The sequence below is a fragment of the Vigna umbellata genome, chromosome 11 (assembly GCF_029865625.1).
Source record: "Vigna umbellata cultivar VRB3 chromosome 11, Vumbellata_1.0, whole genome shotgun sequence".
Lineage (NCBI taxonomy): Eukaryota > Viridiplantae > Streptophyta > Magnoliopsida > Fabales > Fabaceae > Vigna > Vigna umbellata.
The window spans coordinates 28,666,576-28,684,860 of record NC_142175.1 but is presented as its reverse complement, the minus strand read 5'-3'; the positions used below and the strand labels follow the sequence as shown (position 1 = coordinate 28,684,860).

Genomic DNA, 18,285 nt, shown 5'->3' with positions numbered 1-18,285 from the left:
TCTTAATTGTGACCACTGACCATAAAGTTATGGCATGTAGGTGTGTGACCCCTCCACCTTCTCCTTCTTATGATATGCCTAGTTTGGAAAGACCAACAGTGGTAATGGTTGAAGCTTTACAACAATAAAGTGTTTTGAAAGCTCAACAACATCAGGTTACCCTACAACAGATGGAGGTTGCAAGGCTATTAGTTGAGGCTTCTCAACAACAACACTTGGCTACAATCCAAGTCATTGATGAATACAATAAAATAATATTTGATAAAGAATATATAGACATTTTTCATAATATTTGTATTAAGCATATTCTTTAAAAACCTAAAACTTAAATAATATAAGTGCCTTAAGAATTAATTCTTGACTTCATAAAATCATGATAAGTTTAAGATATCTAATATATGAAATTTATGTGTTAGATATTTATTAAGACCACCTATGATTTTAATCACTTGTGAAGTTACGAAATATCTATTCATAAATTTATGTACTTAATATATGAGTTCAAACAATGACTCATATTATTCTAAATTTTCGACCTTAATTATATTTCATACATGTCTAAACTTTAATAGCCTTTTTTGTTTCCAGATTGGCTTATTTTTCTCAATTAGGTAATTTCTTCTAAAAGTGTGTCAAATTGGTCTTTGCTTGGTAAATTTTGTATCAACAAAGTTTCTTCCGTTAAATAAAACCAAACGGAGTTAAGGGATTGATGATCTGGAACAATGTAGTGGTAACGTGTCAATTTGAAGTTGTATCCGTGGTGACGTGTCAGTGAATTAGAGGCTGACGTAATTTCTCATCCAAAAACCCATCTTCCTCATCCTCTTCCAATTTCTTCCTCTCAACCCTCCTCTTCACCATCACCAACAATGCCACCATCACCACCCCCAAAACCACAATCGACCCAATAACAACCCCACTCAAAACCTTCCAATCAAACACCTTCCTCCCAGATCCCCCGCTCGGAACCCTAACATGCAAAACCCCACTCTCACCATCGATAGTTAAATTCTGAAAATCCGAAAGCGAACCACAAAATTTCTTGCATAACCCACTATGCTTTTCGAAACTCAACCCAACGCACCCATAATCACCTAAGCACTCGCGCTCGCAAAAGCTTCTAGATTTCCCCTTAACCAGACTCACAATCCCAAATCCAAACCTCATAGCTTCAAGATCTTCAAATCCATCATCCCCACCACACCCGGCGTCCACATGGTGACAACCTTGATAGTAATCATCAGAACCCCACCCATGACCATCCAAAGGCTCAAACCCACTCACACACTCACAGATGTTGGATGCTTCCCCAATGACCCCTATAGAATCCTCGAACCTGGCATAGAGTCTCCGACTTGAATCAAAACATCTGCCAAGACCCCGATTGACTGTTCCACGAGTACTGTTTGACCTGCCTGAAGGGCTCAGTACTGTTTGACCTGCCTGAAGGGCTCCAGGTGGAACATCGTTGGCGGTCAAAAGCTCGTCTCGATGGCGCGTTCGGAGAAACTAAAGACCGCGACGGGGGAGAACAACACGACAAAGTGAAAGGCATAGAGGTAGGAGAGCCACGTGCCCGAGGGGGAATCGAAGGTCTGCCATGAAACGACGCCGTCAAAAGTGAGGAGGACGAGGTTTCCGGAATCTAGAAGCTTGAGGGTGAGGTTGGTGGTGGCAGCGACGACGATGGATGTCTAGAGAATGGTGTTGAAGTGGGGTTAACTGACTGGTTGGGGTGAGTTCAAGGGATGAAGCAGCTTGGGAGGGGAAGGGATGGAGGCGATTGACGACCCAGATGGTGTTGGGGCTGGGCAAAGAGGTGCGGCAGATGGCGAGGTAGAATTTCGACGGGCTTGGGCTTGGGAAGAAATTGAAGAAGCCAAGTTGGAAAGTGTTGTTGAGGTTTTGAATAATAACGTTGCCTTGGAGAATGATGGTGGCGGAGAGGAGGAAGTGTGGAGAATGAGAATGAAGAGAAGAAAAAAGAGGAACATTGGATGAAGTTTTAATTGACACCCAATCTTACGTCAGCCTCTAATTCACTGACACGTCACCACACATACAACTTCAAATTGACACGTTATCACTGCATTGTGCTAGATCATCAATCTCTTAACTCCGTTTGGTTCTATTTAACGGAAGAGACTTTTGTTGACGCAAAATTTACTAAGTAAAGATCAATTTAACACACTTTTAGAAGGAAGGACATAATTGAGAAAAATAAGCAAATCTGAGAACGAAAAAGGTTATTAAGCCTTATTCTAAATTTTCGACCTTAATTATATTTCATACATGTCTAAACGTTCCATAACCATAAAATTTATAAGTAGATTGTAATAATTCACAATTCATTCAAGTATTATAAGCCAATCATGAAGTTTCAAGTCAAAAGATGTTGCTTGAGTGACATATTCTCGCTTGAGCTAGAATCAATTGGAAAACAAAATTGATTTTTTGTTGTGCTTTTACTAAAAATAAATCTTGCTTGAACAAACAATACTTCATTTGAGCAAAAATAAGAATGAAAGCAACTAAGTTTTCTACTAAGTTTTCTACTAAGTTTTCTTCCTTATTTTTGTTTGAGTAAATAATTTTGATTGAGAAAAACATGAAAAAAAAAACCATTAATACAATATATTTAAAACTTACCAAATTTTAACCAAACATATTTTGTTAATTGCAAAATTCTCAGCAAGTCTTGACCACCACCTTTCCCAATTACTTCCAATTTCAACCATTACAACTCAAACATGATCATCCAATCTCAATATACATTTATATTTACTTTGAATTTTCAAATCATAAAATAGTTTTATTTAGAAAAACGAGGTTTATACATACATACATATATATATATATATACATATATATATATATATATATATATATATATATATATATATATATATATATATATATATATATATATAAATCATACATCAATTTTGACCATGTTAACTTGCAATAGTTTTATTTAGAAAAACTAGGTTTATACATATAGTTTAGTTTCCACAATTCAAACTAAATCATACATCAATTTTGACTATGTTAACATACAAAATCTTCCATTATAACATTTATTTTTAATTTGTATTCAAAACATCAAAATTCCATCGAATTCCATAATAATTAATCTACTCAAATTTCACAATTAACTAAAGAATACACTTCAATTCAACAAAATACCAAAACTTTAAACTAAAGTACTCTAGCAGTTCAAATTTCATATGCAACCTTAAAACATTTTCCGCTAACACTTCATGCCAAATTCAAAATCATAATACTTGATATATTTTTATTATGAGAAAGATAGTCACAATTTAAATTGTGGACTGGTAGAGAGAGATCTAATATATTTTTATTATGAGAAGATAGTAACAAGACTTTAAATTGTGGACTCCTAGAGAGATCTAAAGGTTGCAATAATTCATCGTCATAAAATAAAACCTAGAAGACGAAAGAAAAACCATTATTTTATGATGAAAAATATCTAAAAATTGTGTTTGAAGATTACATGTGGGTAATTAATTTACTGTAAAGCATAATTTTACATTAGATCTCACTTAAACCTTTCCTCATAATATTAAATGAGATTTTGATATAATTAAAATGATCAAGTCGCAAAAATATTTTTGGAATAGAGGAAGTGATTGTAACACGAATATAAAAAAGACATTTGTCAACTATTTTCAACAACAATGGGAACCATTGCCAGAAGAGATCAATGAGTTTTTAAAATTTAGACGAACTATATGATAATGATACTTTTTGTACTGTGCTTATTACATATAAATAATTTCAATCTATCTCAATTATGTTGTAAGATTCTTTAGTTAAACAAACAAATTTTCACACTAAATTTTATAGAGGTATAAAGACAAATTTATTATCGATATTTTAAAAACTGGGCTAATAATTAAACAGATAAAAACATCAATTCACATTTTATTGGCTAAATCAGAGTTAACCATAGTCAACCAAGCAGTAGCAAAATTTATATTTTTGAATATTATAAAACGATTTAAGAAATACAACAATATAAAAATTATAAATTAATAACGAATAAATTTGATTTTTCCAAGATAATTATTAATAATAACGGACAAAATAATGTATACTTTTATGTAATTCTTAAATATTTGTTTTTATCTATCTTAATTAATAATATCTATCCAAACTCATTTTCGTCAATAACTTATTATTAATTTTAGATCAATTCTTGCAGGTTTTTTTTAGAAGAAATGACCTTTTGAAGTTCACGGACTAACCATTAAATTTTAGTTGTTTTTACCAAAGTGTTGTGTTATGTGATCAATAATACCCTGATAAAAAAAACTCGACCCAGTTTCTTCTTTTCTTACTAAACAAGTTCATTCTTAATCTCTTTCCTGTTTCAACAAGTAAAGACAAAAGTTGATAAAAAATACTATGTAGTATATGTTCTTCTGGCTTTACAAAAGCAATAAGCACTTTATTTAAGATAAGGACAAGACATTTTTTGATAACAAGATAGAGACAAAACATGACAACTAGCTACTTCTGTAGTATGAAATCTCACTCGTCCAAACTTTGATTGTGCCCAAAAAACCAGGTCATGCACAAATCCGTAATATTTATGATTCTATTTCATAAATCTTTCTACATCCACAACATAAACATTCTGCAATCAAAAGAATTCAAACAATCAAATTTCTACTTTCTATTACATAGTACATATCACTCAAACACAAAATTAAAGTCCCCAAATACAGAATCCAAGTTGTATACCTAATTTCTAGTTTTTGACAGAAAAATTAAAATCACTAAGATACATGCATGCACACATTGTACTTTATTAATCAGACATATAGTAGCCTTCCAGCATGTTTTCAAACATGTTATAGAAATAGAAGAATCGCGTCAAAGATGTGAAAAACCGGGTCTGAAATGTGAAACAGAACATAGTATTCATGTGTTCACGTCGCAAACTGGAGATCCAAGGAGAGGAACCTGACCCATAATACCTTTCTTCAGACCCATCAACACATCACACTTCACATATAATCCATAGTGTGCTGAGTTTATGTCACCAGCTTTCCACCTCAACCTTCCATACAACACAAGTTTCACACCCACCACCCCATAACTCTCGTCCATCACCAATCCATTCGTGACCTCCTCCGACGCCGGCACCGGCACGCCTCCGATCTCCGGCGACAGCGACACGGCGCTGTGCTTATCCAGGAAGAGCGGTGGAAGCATGACATGTGGCGTGATGGGTTGGTTTCGGTAGGAAACGTAGGCCGAGAGCCTGTCGAAGTAAATGGAGACACGCCTGTTAGGGTTTCTTATTACGACGTTGAATTGCATGGAGATGGATATGAGTGGCGGCGTTGTGGCGTTGAGGCCGTAGACAGCGGCGCTGGCCACCGTGAAACGCGGCTTGGAAGGGTGGTAGGCGAGCCAGAGGATGAGGAGTATGATGCCAAGTAAGAGGAGGAAAACGGTGATGCAAATGCAGTGTTGACGTTTGGGTGCATTGGGTCTGAAGCGTGAAGGTGTAGCTTTGTCCATGTTGTGGACTTGATGGTGAGGAACTTTGCCAGGGAAACGGTAGTGTGTGTAATGGGTAGGGTTAGGATTATGGTTAGGGTTATTAGGGATATGGTTAGGGTTAGGGATATGGTTGTGGTCTTCTTGATGCTGTATATGCATTTCTGCCATGTGAGGAGTCTTTGATATGCAGTTAAAGAGGTTGTGTTTGTGAGTGTTAGGTGTATCATATATGAAGATGGTTCTGTAGAAGTGGCAGCTACAAATGGTGGAGGTTGTGGAAATAGTGAAGAAGTTAAAAGGTGAAAGGAAATCCATATGAGACGGAATAGCAGGGAAACTTGGAATCAAAGCATGAGGGTGTGTTTCTCTCTTTTAGTTTTTTTAGATCATATCAATGGCTGATTATTGATCTCACTTGATGCTGTGTTTTACTTTTCTTTCTTCTTTTTTGTTTCCTGTTTTATGCCTTGCTTTGTCTTTATCCAACTTTGTTTCTTTATTTGCTTTTACCAACGTAACGTGAATAAGATACACCTAAGTTAACATGACACTCGTTTACATCTTTGTTTTAAAAAAATGTTAGATGTAGCTGCATAGAAATAGGTGCATATTTGATATTCAGAAAAACTAAAATATATTGTGTGGCACAATTAATAATCTCCTATAATTTAGAAGTTAAGATAAAACAATTTTTCCTATTTTATTTTTTAAAAATAATTTTGGTTCCATATGTCTAATAAAGATTCAATAATTTTTCTTGATTTACTTTTGACTTATGGTTCCTATGTTTTTTTTAAAGAACTCAATCTGTAGAATTAATTAGACTTAAATGTTTATTTTGTCCTCATGTTAAGAGGTGAATTTCTGTTTAGTATTCGGTTTTAAAAATGCTTTTATTTTATCCCAAAGTAGTATAAATTGTATCAATTAGATCCCTCCCGTGACGAATCTGCACTTTTTCTTCTCTCTCCTCTGTATTTTTTGCAATGTTCCAGCTTTTTATGTTCTTCTTCCTCACTTTTTCTTCTCTCTCCTCTACATTTTCTGCACTAATATATTGGATTGTAGTATTAGACTTCTTTTTCCATGGATGTGGCGGGTAAAACTCATTTACACAGATAATTCAAACCAAATTTTAAAAACCCACATTCATTTTTTAGCTTAAAAACATGCAAACTGACAACCACAAGGCTTGCGGGTTACATGGGTAGTCCGCGAGCCTTTGCCCAAATACCCAGTTCTAACCTAAAAAGCATCTAAAGTTTCTGTAATAAAATTTAAAGGTCATCCTAGAATAGCAATAGCTTAAAATAAAATTGACAATAATATTCTATAACGATTAAAGTATGTGAATTTGATTTTACATATGCACAACTATAATGAATAGTTGTGCAACACAACAGTCAAATTAATATATGAGATTGACTATATCATGTTGACTTGATGACGAACTACTTAAAAGAAGAAACAACACATAATAAAAATTACACCAATATTGTAGGAAAAATAAACCTTTTTACAGACTATAATTTATTTCTTCTCCAAATGTGTTCTTTTTTATTCTTTGAAAGACATCACATTCTCAAAAACTTCTCTATGACCAATATACTATCCTTTCACTATGTTAAATTACAAAATTATCTCTACTTGTATTCCACACATCACTCCCTATAGTGAGCCTCTTACCTAGAGACATCTTCCCTTCGAAAACTCTATTAAGGCTATAAAAATTGTAACTAGAATCATTAACCATAAGCACTCTTTTTACCCTCGGCAGAGCCAAATTATCTACCCATGGGGAAAGAAAAAGCAAATGATTGTATTATACATGTGAAGAAAACTAGCGCACCTGAGCAAAGGAAAACATCACCAGGTATAAGAGGTTAATATGAATGCATTGATCCAGTCCAAAAAAGCGATGAAATACTCAGTATACCACATTAATCCTGCAAATATAAAACCATCAAGTGCTTAGTAAATGTGTCAACTGAGGAGGTTCAATGATGCAACAACCACAGTAAGGTAGGTGCTACAGTGTTTAGTATGTGAACATTCATATATACGATGAGATATGCTTGCAAACCAAGGCAAAAAATTGTTTTTGGAGAAACAATGGTTGACCTTCCCTGGACTATTTTTTTTTTGGTACATAGCAAATATATTATTTATATATAATTGGGAAGTCCGGTCTAGAAAAAGGGGGGAGACGAATTTTCATCTGAAAGTTATCTTAGATCATATGTGACTATTTACAAGAGAAGAATACGTTCATAATTGGTGTCTAGAAGTACCTACAAAGACGATGGCTTAAACCTTGTACTCATGGAGATGCATCCACTTTATCGAAGACCATTTATTTTCTTTAATTACTGGATAACCACTTGGGAGCAATGATAAAATTTAAATTAATTTACTAGTCATTGCCTTCAAGGAACCAAAAGAAATTGTGAGAATAGAACACTGTGTCGTGTGGCTTTTAATTTCCACAAGTGGCAAGAAAAAATTATGGAATGAGATGGCAAGAATATTCTCAACATATGGTTCATACATAACATATTCATTATAATTTTCTCAGAGGCCTGAAATAGAGCAAGCACGCAAAAGAATAAACGCAGCAACAAATGCATACACCAAGCAGAGCCTAAATGTAGAAAAATGGCTCATAATTGAATGTGTAAAATATGGATAAATTGAACTTAACGCGCTATAGTAACAATCTGTATTTACAGCTCATTTGGTGACAATTATGAAGAGTTTCTAACCATGTAAACTAGATGGATCTAATGAGGCATCAGGCCTCATGCTCCAAAATAGCAGAGTGTCTCCCCTTTTTGGTTTCACGGACAGACCCTTTCTTGCACATTGGGATAAATCATTCCACCATGGCACAGAGCTAAAATTTGCAGTTGCTACAAGAAATACAGTCTCACCACCTTCTTCAACATCTGAACTGCAGATTAAGCAAAGAAAAAACAAAGTGAAATATCATGTTTCAATCTAAAATCCATTAGAAACCACAGGCAAGAACATAATTTGTAAAGACAATGACAACTTACAGGTACATAAGGACTGTAGCAATACGTTGGCCTCCATTCCTAGTGTTGAACTCATCAAGGAAGTAATCATAGTGAGGCTCGTATTTTTTCCCTACTTCGTAATGAAGAATTTGAAGTCCTTCTCCATTTTCTGAATATGATAAATTTAAGCAATAGTAAATGAGAAAAAATAAATAGTCAAATCAGGCCCACGGATTAGAAATGTTATTAACAAACATAAAATGTTTTGACAAATACACATGCATAATGTATTAATACACAGTGGTCCTTAGTCCAGCAAGGCATATGTTCATCGGACTCCTGTGTCCAAACCCTGCTAGGACCTCCTGTGTTTCCATTTGCCCCATGACTTCCCAAGTCATGATCTCTGATTATAACAAAAATAAACGTACTGAGACAACATTATCATGACATTCAAAAATACTCTGGTTATGATCTCCATCCCCGTATATACAGAACAATTTCCTTTTTGCACAATATTATTATGCTTTTCCACAACAACCATCAAAGGCATTAAATAAATTCTTCAAAAGAAGAAATATCCTCCTAATCTTAACTCCCATTCTGAATGGGGAAGAGTAGCAACTATACAGGAAGTGGTCCTTTCAGGGCCTCCATGGGCCCATGCGGTTGGTGGAGCTGCTCTTGCGGGAGCCAAAAAAGCGGGTGGAGGCGGACTCACGGGAAGGGCTTTGGACGTAGTATACGGGTCGGCGAGGAGAGCGGGGCAGTGAGGACTGGGAGAGGCTGCTAACCTCGGAGTCTGTCTTGGTCAGTATTGGCACGTTGTCATTGGGTTTCATGTTTCTCTCTCTTGTTTGTGTTGAATTTGATGTGAGGAAGAAGAGAGAGAAAAAAAGCTGGAACATTGCAGGAAATGCAGAGGAGAGAGAAGAAAAAGTAAACGGAAGGAATTTAATTGATACAATTTATACTACTTTGAGATAAAATAGAAGCATTTTTAAAATCGGGTACTAACAGAAATTCACCCCTTAACATGGGGACGAAGTAAGCATTTAAGCCTATTAATTAACTTTAAAGATGACTAAAAAAATTACATATTATCAACAAGTGTTATTTACTGGCAATATCAAAAATTTGTTAATAAATTGTGTTTATTTATAGACAAATATTCATTGGTAAAATGTTTATCGATGGAGGTAGAAATTTCACTAGTGAAAGAAAGACTTTTTATACTAATTAAAAAGATTTTTTATACCGGTTTCAAAACCAATATAGATACAAACAGTATAAAAAAACTTTTAGAATTAGTATAGAAAGTACCACTTTTTATGCCAGTTAAATTCACAACTTGTACAAAAAGTATTTCACACATTTATATCCTCTCTATATTTTTTTTCATCTATCTCCCGTCACTCATGTCCAAGCATAAGTGTTTGAATTAGTAAGATGATTTCGAACATGAGTTCTAACAGTTCAAATTCACACATAATTAACTTAACATGCACAAAAGGGAAAAATAGTTGTAAATAATTTTGAGTTTCTTCCCCAACTATAGAGAATAAAAAATATATCCAAACACAACAAATAATTATTCATTGACTCATCCTTCTCTCCTCGTATTATTTCTCTTCCTCTTTCTCCACCTCCTTCTCTAACCCTGACAATCACTCTTACTGATATCCTACACCTACACACCACTCATGATCATCAATGTCAACGCACACGTTACCAGCAAGCTTTTGCATCACCGTAGAGTCATTGTCGTGCCGTCCTCCTCCTCCACTTCATCCTTTTCTCACTCATCTTCCCTTAATACACATTTCGTTTGGGTGAGAAATTTGTCTTTTAAATTGTAACATGTTTACTGATGAAATGAGATTGACAATAATTATGATGATAATGTATCAATGAAAATATTTATCAATAATAATAGTTATAATGTACCAAAAGATTTTACAGATTGATTTCATGTCTACGTAAGAACTCTAAATTAAAATGTGAAATCCAACAGAAAAATCTATTAGATAAATTTGAGTTCACCAATAAATTTATTGTCATCAATAATATTTTTTCAATAATTAAAAAAATTATTTTAATGGAATTGCCATATGTTAATACAATCAATCCTCCTTTTATGCATTTATTATTCAATTTTAAAAACAAAAATGAAAGAAATAATTGATTTAACAAAAACGATCACATTGAGTTTTCTTTAAAACAAAAATATATAAGAATCTCATCAAGAAAATAGTCCGAGAAAAAACATTAAATCCTCTCACAAATATAGAAACTAAAAGCATATTAAACCAAACAAAATTAATATAACTTCAAATTGAAAGAAAAAAAAAACAATACTGCTAACTTAACATTTTAATGAAAAATCATATATAAGAATATTTTTTAAATATTAATCAAACTTGATATTGAAAAATGATCATAATTTTTAATTGAAAATAAAAACATTTAATTAAATTGAGAATAAATTAAACAAATAATAATTTTATACTAAAAGTATAAAATTCGTAGTCATGTGACAATTATTTTATAAAAGAAATGAAGTGTTTATGCATTTTGAAGGTTCAATCATTAATGCATGAAAAGAACAACTTAAACGTGGATCGAAGGAGATTTGCATGCATCTGGACAGGGTTGCATTTATTCACTTATTCTCTTGTGATCCCAAATCACAGACACCTCAACAAGAAATAATTGATCAATAGTTATTGACATTTAAAAGACAGAATGATTTAATGCAGAAAGGACAAATGAATTTAATGCATTATACAAAATAAAACCAGTTATCCCATTGGAAGTGTCAAATTTGGGTCAATGATATGAATTAAACAAATAAATGATAATGAACAAGTTCAACATTATATACCTTAGAAAGTAGAGTAAATCAGTCAAATTATTGGTAAAGTATTTAGTCACAAATTATTAATTTACAAATTGTGGTTTATTAAATTGAAAAATAAAAAAAAATTTCAGCTTTAAGTTAGATTTTATTAATCAAATAAATTAAATTTTAATTTTAAAAATTTGACATTAAAGATTGACATAACTTGTTTATATATTATATATTTAATTATTTTTTAATATAGTGTTATTTAGGTTTTATTTAGATGCTAACACACTTGATTTACAAATTATATATGTTGTATTATAATTCGTATATATTGAGTTGCACTTATATAAACAGTAACTTCTTTTCTAATATATGAATAATTTTTTCTGAGAATTTATACATATATTTTATTAGGAGATATTAATATTTAAATAATTAAAGATACTATATTTTTAAACTTGAAAAACAATTTAATTAAGAAAGTTTTCATAAAAATAAAGTTAATTAAGTTACAAAGTCAAGCTTAATATTTTTTTAATATATCAAACTCAAGTTTGTAATTATGATTGATGGAAAGAAGTTATTTTACAAGCAGACAACTCTCAACAAATTGACTCGATCTGATTTGTTTGCAACCTTAAATTAGAGAATAACCAATGCAAGATAGCATTGAAAACATGTATTAATTACCATAAACTCATCTTAACTAGGTAATGTTGAATTCAATTCAAATATTAAACGCAAAAGCTGTGTTGAATAATTTGTTGTGTCAGCAGATAAGTTTTAAGAATCTTAATTAATTAATTTACTCAAATGCTAGAATTGAAATATTGAATTATTAAATTATCAAATTGAAACCAAATAAAATTCAGTTTAATATACGTAAACTAGGCTGTAGGAGAGATACTTAGTTAAGACTTAAATATTATTTTTGTTATTATTTTCGTGATTTTATTTAATGTGAGATTTATTTTGTTGATTGGTTTTTATTCTGGTTAATTATATTTAATTTAGTCATTTTTTATTATTTTATCTAAATTGTTAAAAGAGGGTATGCCATGTTTCCGTTTGTGATTTTTTTAAGTTTTATTTATTTTTTTTTTCTTAATTTAAAAAAATTGTCCACCTATCAAATCAATCATGTGCTATGCGAATATCTTAGGGTCACATGTCAAGTGTTAGTGTCATGTATTAAGTCAATATCAATGCCAATGTTATGTGTCGAAGTCTTATATTCAATTTAGTTTCAATTTTCCTTAATTTTGTCCCAATTTTTGTTAATTTTGTTCAATTCAGTTCCAATTTTGTTCCTCTTTAAACTAAGACCAACTTTAATTTTTATTAAAATTCACGTTTCTATTAAATATTTCTTTTATTATTTTTAAACCAACACTATCTGTATTATTGGTGTAACATCCCAAAAATATAACAAATATATATTATGGTAGTCCACAATTCTGATATAGGAGAACAGTTAGGAGTCAAACTTGTAGCTAAAGTCTTAATAATTACAGTCATCCCAAAAATGACTATAATTTAAAACTTTAAACACCCGTAAGAGTATTTCAAGATAGTATAACTTAACTAAGAAATCCTAAACAAACTAAGTTGCAGCATCATCACCATCCAGGGCCTGCTCCAGGGGTACCTCATCCACCTCTGCTCACATCCAAGTGGATGATCATTGCAACAGAAACACGACACAATAACAGACAAACACAAGAAGAAGGGTGAGCTAGATATACAAAAATCATGTTATACAATCACACACAACATGCATAGTTCACTCAAAACATGGTAAATGACATTACAAGACTTGTTGCGTTATAAACCGACTCGTCCGGACTAGAATGATTGTCGAGCTATGGCGGGTTATGCACTCGTAGTGGCCTCTACTGCTTTGCAAAGTCGTTGCCAATGGGTTCCACCCTACCACACTCATGAGGTTAGTCCGTTCCACGCCCTGGAGCATACTGGAAGCCTCCAAGACTAGGACCTCCTACTACTCCTCACCACATGGATCAATCATCTCTGCTTGAGAATGAAAGACCATTGGAGCGTCAGGAAAACCCCCAAGACTGAGCTACCATGCAAATCATTCTAAACATTCAGGGCACCACCATGAATCTTCTCCTTGAAGATCATGGAATTACATCCAATAACATAGGGCACCACCATGTGACCTCCCTTTGAGATCCATGGAATTACGTCCATAACATAGGGCACCACTATGTGACCTCCCTTTGAGATCCATGGAATTACGTCCATCAACCATACTGTTACACTTACGCCAATCACAACTTTGTTTCATACATACTTCCAAACTATAATTCACACACAATACAACATACCCTCAATCATGTTGCAAAATCAAGTCACCCAAATCAGTTATATAGACATACATACATCCTGGCAGTCAAACAACATCAAACAGCTCAAACAGATGAGGAAAAATGTGAAACTCACTAAACCAGGTCGCACAGCGCACCAGGGTGCAAGACAAGACAGCAAAAATTCGCACAGCGCACCACCCTTAATGCGTTGGGCGAATTTTCCTGACAAGAGGACAACTAAAATTCGTATAGCGCACCAAGTTTGTGCACTATGCTAAACTAAAATTCTAATACCCATTATCAGTCACTAAACCCTCGCATAGCGTCCCTAATTCGCTATTCGAACTAATTTGGCTAATTTTCCAGGTTAGCAACAGTCGCAAAGCGACTACATTCGCTACGCGACTTATAACACAGAGAGCAACCCTCTGTTATAATTCGCATCGCGCACAGAGTCGCTATGCGAATGCCCTGGCAGAGAGCACCTCGCCAGGGTGACTCGCTGAGCGAAAGGCTTCGCTCTACGAATGTGCAAAATCTGCACAATGAAATTCTGCAGATTTGCACAACTCTACCACTCCAAACTCATTCTAACCATTTTGGTGAACTTCTAACACCCCCAACTCGAAGTATATATTGAATTAAACATGCCTAACTGATTATAACCCTTCCTAACATCTTTTTAAAGTGTTTATGCATTGATTTATACTTGAAAACTGAAAATCTCTCAACCTAGGGGCTCAAATATAATTCTACCACCTTGAGTCTGATTTTGACCATTTTAGGGGTCTAATTAGGTCCCAATTGACTTGCCTAAACCACCTAAACTGACCAGAATGATCTGTAATGCCCCATTCTCAATTTGACCACCTTAGTTTCTCTAATAAGACCCTAAACACCCTAATTCACTTAAGTGTTGTTCTAATCACCTATTTAGAAGACTTCACTTCATCTAGCCATTCAATATCAGTCTCAAACCTTATCCATACCAATTCATACGTACAATTCCACAGATTCACTATTAGACAAGCATTTGAGCAATCGAGTTCACATACAACATTTTCAATTCCAGTACAAACAACACCCATACATAACAATCCATACATACGTTATTTCCCCACATCAAACAACAATTTATCTCATGCACACCCTAATCTACAGAACAGAAAGCAAGATCTAGCTCCCCTTACCTTGAAGTTGAGCAGCACAACCCACTAGAACGCTCTAACAGTACCTCACAGCAATAACCTAAACAGTGCCCTACAACCACCAAAAATGTGATGGAAATCGCTCTTAGAGCTGGGATGGACAGAGAAAACAAAAGGACAAGCTACCAGCTGCATGCAACCAGTAGAGTGGCATGCCCTAGGTTCCAAAAACAGTGGAGGAGACGGGAAAACGACTTACCAGTCGGAATGAAGAAATGTTCGGTAGAAATGGAGCTCTCTACGTCGCGGATGCTTGGGCAACACAAAAATCAAATTCCTACGGTTCTTTGAGCTGGAAATCTAGAGAGAAGACAGAGAGAGTTTAGGGCATGAGAGTTTTAGAGAGAAGGAGAAATGAAGTTCAGGGGAAGAAAATGGGTTCTGAAGAGCCCCTCCTAAGGTCAAGTTGGCCTTAGTTTGATGGGTCTGGCTGCCCCACATAAGGCCCAAAGGCCCTTTTATAAATTTACAGGCCCTTACAATTGGAATATAATTATTAGATTTATGTTTGATATTTTTTTATATGTAAAAAATAGGGTTATAGTTGGTTTAAAAATAATGAAAAAATTTCTTTTGATTTTAAAAACAATAAATAATTTTCCTTTTAATTTTAAAAATAAATTATAATTTTCCTTCTACTATTAGAAATAAATTAGAATTTTCCTTCTAATTCTAAAAAATGAAGAATTTTCCTTCTAATTTTAAAAATAATGAATAATTTTCCTTTTAATTTTAAAAATAATGAAGAAATTTCCTTCTAATTTTAAAAATAATGAAGAATTTTTCTTCTAATTTAAAAAATAATTAAAAATATTCTTTTCAATATTAAAAATAATGAAAAAGAATTCATCTAATTTAAAAATAATAAATAATTTTCCTTCTAAAATTTAAAATTGAGACTAAATTAAACAAAACAAATGAAATTTGGGAGTAAATTGAACAAACATAATGAAAACTTTGACTTAATTGAATACAGTACACTGACACATGACATTGATACTAACTTGACATGTAGTATTGACATTTTCATGTGACATAATGTTGACTTGAATCATGGACAACTTTTTTTAAATTAAGAAAAAATCTAAAAAACAAAATATGAACTAACACATGACACGCAATGAGACCAAATTGAACATAATTTACAAAAATGAAAATAATTTACAAAAATAGGAATCATAATGAATATCCAAAAATAATGAGTTTCACATTAAAGAGAGTGGACCAGGATCAAAAGAATATTTAAACTTTTAGTTAACATTAATAACATTAGTATGGACACGATACTTTAACATCACAACAAATACACTCATTTAAAATTCTAAAATAATAACATTTTAATTATATTTATATTAATTTTAATTTAAAAGTATAATATATTATTATATTATTAAAAGAGTGTTAAATGGATGTATTTTTAAGTGTGAAACTAACCCTTTCTATTTATTTATGTTATACATCATTGTCATTACATTAAGATTTTATTAAAAAAAATGTAAAAAAATCACATAAAATTATCTCGTGCAAAGTAAAAAATAATACTTTTTATGAAAAAAAGTTAATAATTTTAAAATTATTTCATACTTTAAGCTCTATATACTAGGAAAAAAAAGGCATTTCTCAACATATTAAAAATTTTGTTATTAGTTCGTACTTTCACATTTCAAAAAATATCTTTAATTTTTATAAGTTTTTGTTTTGGAAGATTTAGTGTTAACTTTCTTTAGTCTATATTTATTAAGTTTCCTTGTAATCTAAGTCGGATCCTCTTCAGTATTAAAATATTCTCTCTCACCAAACATATTAGTCCATTTAAAAGTTATTTTTAATTTATCTACAAAACAAGTCTCCTTACATATCAAATATTATGAGTTGTCGTTATAAATTGAATCTCTAATTGTTATAAACCCTGCAAATAAGAGTGTCAAAATGGGTAGTGATCCAAGGACCAACTCACGAAACAAGATGGACCGGGTTAGAACGGGTTGAGTTGATTCACTTTGTCATCTATGAAATATTCATAATGGAAGTGATATCCTCCAAAGAAGACATACAAACCAAGAAATCAAATTTACTTGCACACCACAATCTAAATTTTTCTTAAGAAAATTTTCATTTTTCACTGTACAAATATTATCATGATTACCTTTCATTAGTTCAGGTTCAAAACCAATTAAGGATTTTAATTTTTTTTTTAAATGATAATTTTATCACTCTTTAACTATTTAATAACAGTAATAAACACGGTAATAAATTGTATACCTCAAATACTTCCTCATTTATTTAATCTTTATCGCCGATAAAAAAAACAGTAATAAAAATAAACGCTTAATTTTAACTAAAAAAGGTTAAATTGCCATGGCTCGGGTAGGCATGTCTCTTGTGAAAAACTTCACTAAAAAACATTTATGGAGAACCTAGTTTACGCGAATTGTTATTTTTAGAAGATGGACCAGATGAATTAAAAAAAAAACTAAAAAATTCAGTACTACCGAACGCTCCTTAATTTATTTTACAGAAAGAAGCAAAATGTTAAGAGTGATATAGTAATAGAACTGCCAATGATGAAGAAAGAATAGCCAATTTTTTTTTTCTTTTGGATCAGCAATAAAATAGCCGAAGAAGGTGATGTGGCTCGATCTGAACCCTTTCGGAAATGTATGGACAAAATTAATTGTGAAGCTTCTGCATGATGTGCCGATTATTGCTAACGTGTCTTCATTACTATTTTGAGTTTGGAGTTTGGATGATTGCGTCTTGCAGTCCCACATCATCCTAGACATTATGGTGTCCCACAAGTGCACATTATTGATGCTTTTCCTGTACAAGTCCATGTGCTGGTTTCATCAAGGACCACTCTTCAATGTCAATGTATCCACAGCCGCAGTCAATCGTCCACCATGTAGCCACTATGAAACTGCTTTCTTTGTCTTTATTAACATTCGGCATTTCAGATAAACTGCGTTCCAATCTCTTCATTAGAGACGAGGAAAGAAAACTGTAGAACATGAACATGAACATGCGAGGGAACCATACAGTATTCAAGCCATAATTCATATACTCACCCAGGTTACCACCACCTTCCAAGTGGCACGGAGACTTACAGGTATGCAATCTTACCTTGGCACTTATTGCTATGTATCGAGTAAACAGAGAATTAATGTCAGTAATGGTTGCAAACTGAAATAGATAGGGCAACTGCATGATGTGAGTTTAAAACCATGCTCAACAATCGATTGCAAAGAACGATCCTTCAACTGTAAAACCAGAGATTCTCGAGGGATTTTTTTTTTTTTTCAAACTGAAACCTACAAACTATGTAACTACAGACCCATACAAGT

General features: G+C 32.9%; 2 protein-coding genes and 1 pseudogene across 2 annotated transcripts; all 3 read right to left on the bottom strand.

Annotated features, from left to right (window-relative positions):
- Positions 1-771: 771 nt before the first annotated feature.
- On the bottom strand, positions 772-3,072 carry LOC148191423 (G-type lectin S-receptor-like serine/threonine-protein kinase SD2-2; annotated as a pseudogene).
- Positions 3,073-4,598: 1,526 nt separating this feature from the next.
- On the bottom strand, positions 4,599-5,940 carry LOC124841217 (NDR1/HIN1-like protein 12). The gene has a single exon (XM_047317456.2). It carries the CDS (start codon positions 5,851-5,853, stop codon positions 4,951-4,953), a length of 903 nt encoding a protein of 300 aa, XP_047173412.1. The 5' UTR covers positions 5,854-5,940; the 3' UTR covers positions 4,599-4,950.
- Positions 5,941-7,845: 1,905 nt separating this feature from the next.
- Positions 7,846-18,148, bottom strand: LOC124841212 (putative prolyl 4-hydroxylase 10). Its single transcript, XM_088101386.1, has 5 exons — positions 17,799-18,148; positions 15,144-15,196; positions 8,595-8,724; positions 8,301-8,488; positions 7,846-7,919 (listed from the first exon to the last, which is right to left on the bottom strand). Exons 1-5 carry the CDS (start codon positions 18,146-18,148, stop codon positions 7,846-7,848), a joined length of 795 nt encoding a protein of 264 aa, XP_087957512.1.
- Positions 18,149-18,285: the final 137 nt, after the last annotated feature.

Excerpts from the sequence above, each read along its gene's own strand:
- LOC124841217 (XM_047317456.2), bottom strand. The coding sequence starts at position 5,853 with ATGGATTTCCTTTCACCTTTTAACTTCTTCACTATTTCCACAACCTCC.
- LOC124841212 (XM_088101386.1), bottom strand. The coding sequence starts at position 18,148 with ATGCAGTTGCCCTATCTATTTCAGTTTGCAACCATTACTGACATTAAT. Across the intron at positions 8,725-15,143 it reads ACATTTCTTCATTCCGACTG|AAAATGGAGAAGGACTTCAA; the intron begins GTAAGTCGTTTT and ends TATCATATTCAG. Across the intron at positions 8,489-8,594 it reads GCTACAGTCCTTATGTACCT|TTCAGATGTTGAAGAAGGTG; the intron begins GTAAGTTGTCAT and ends CTTAATCTGCAG.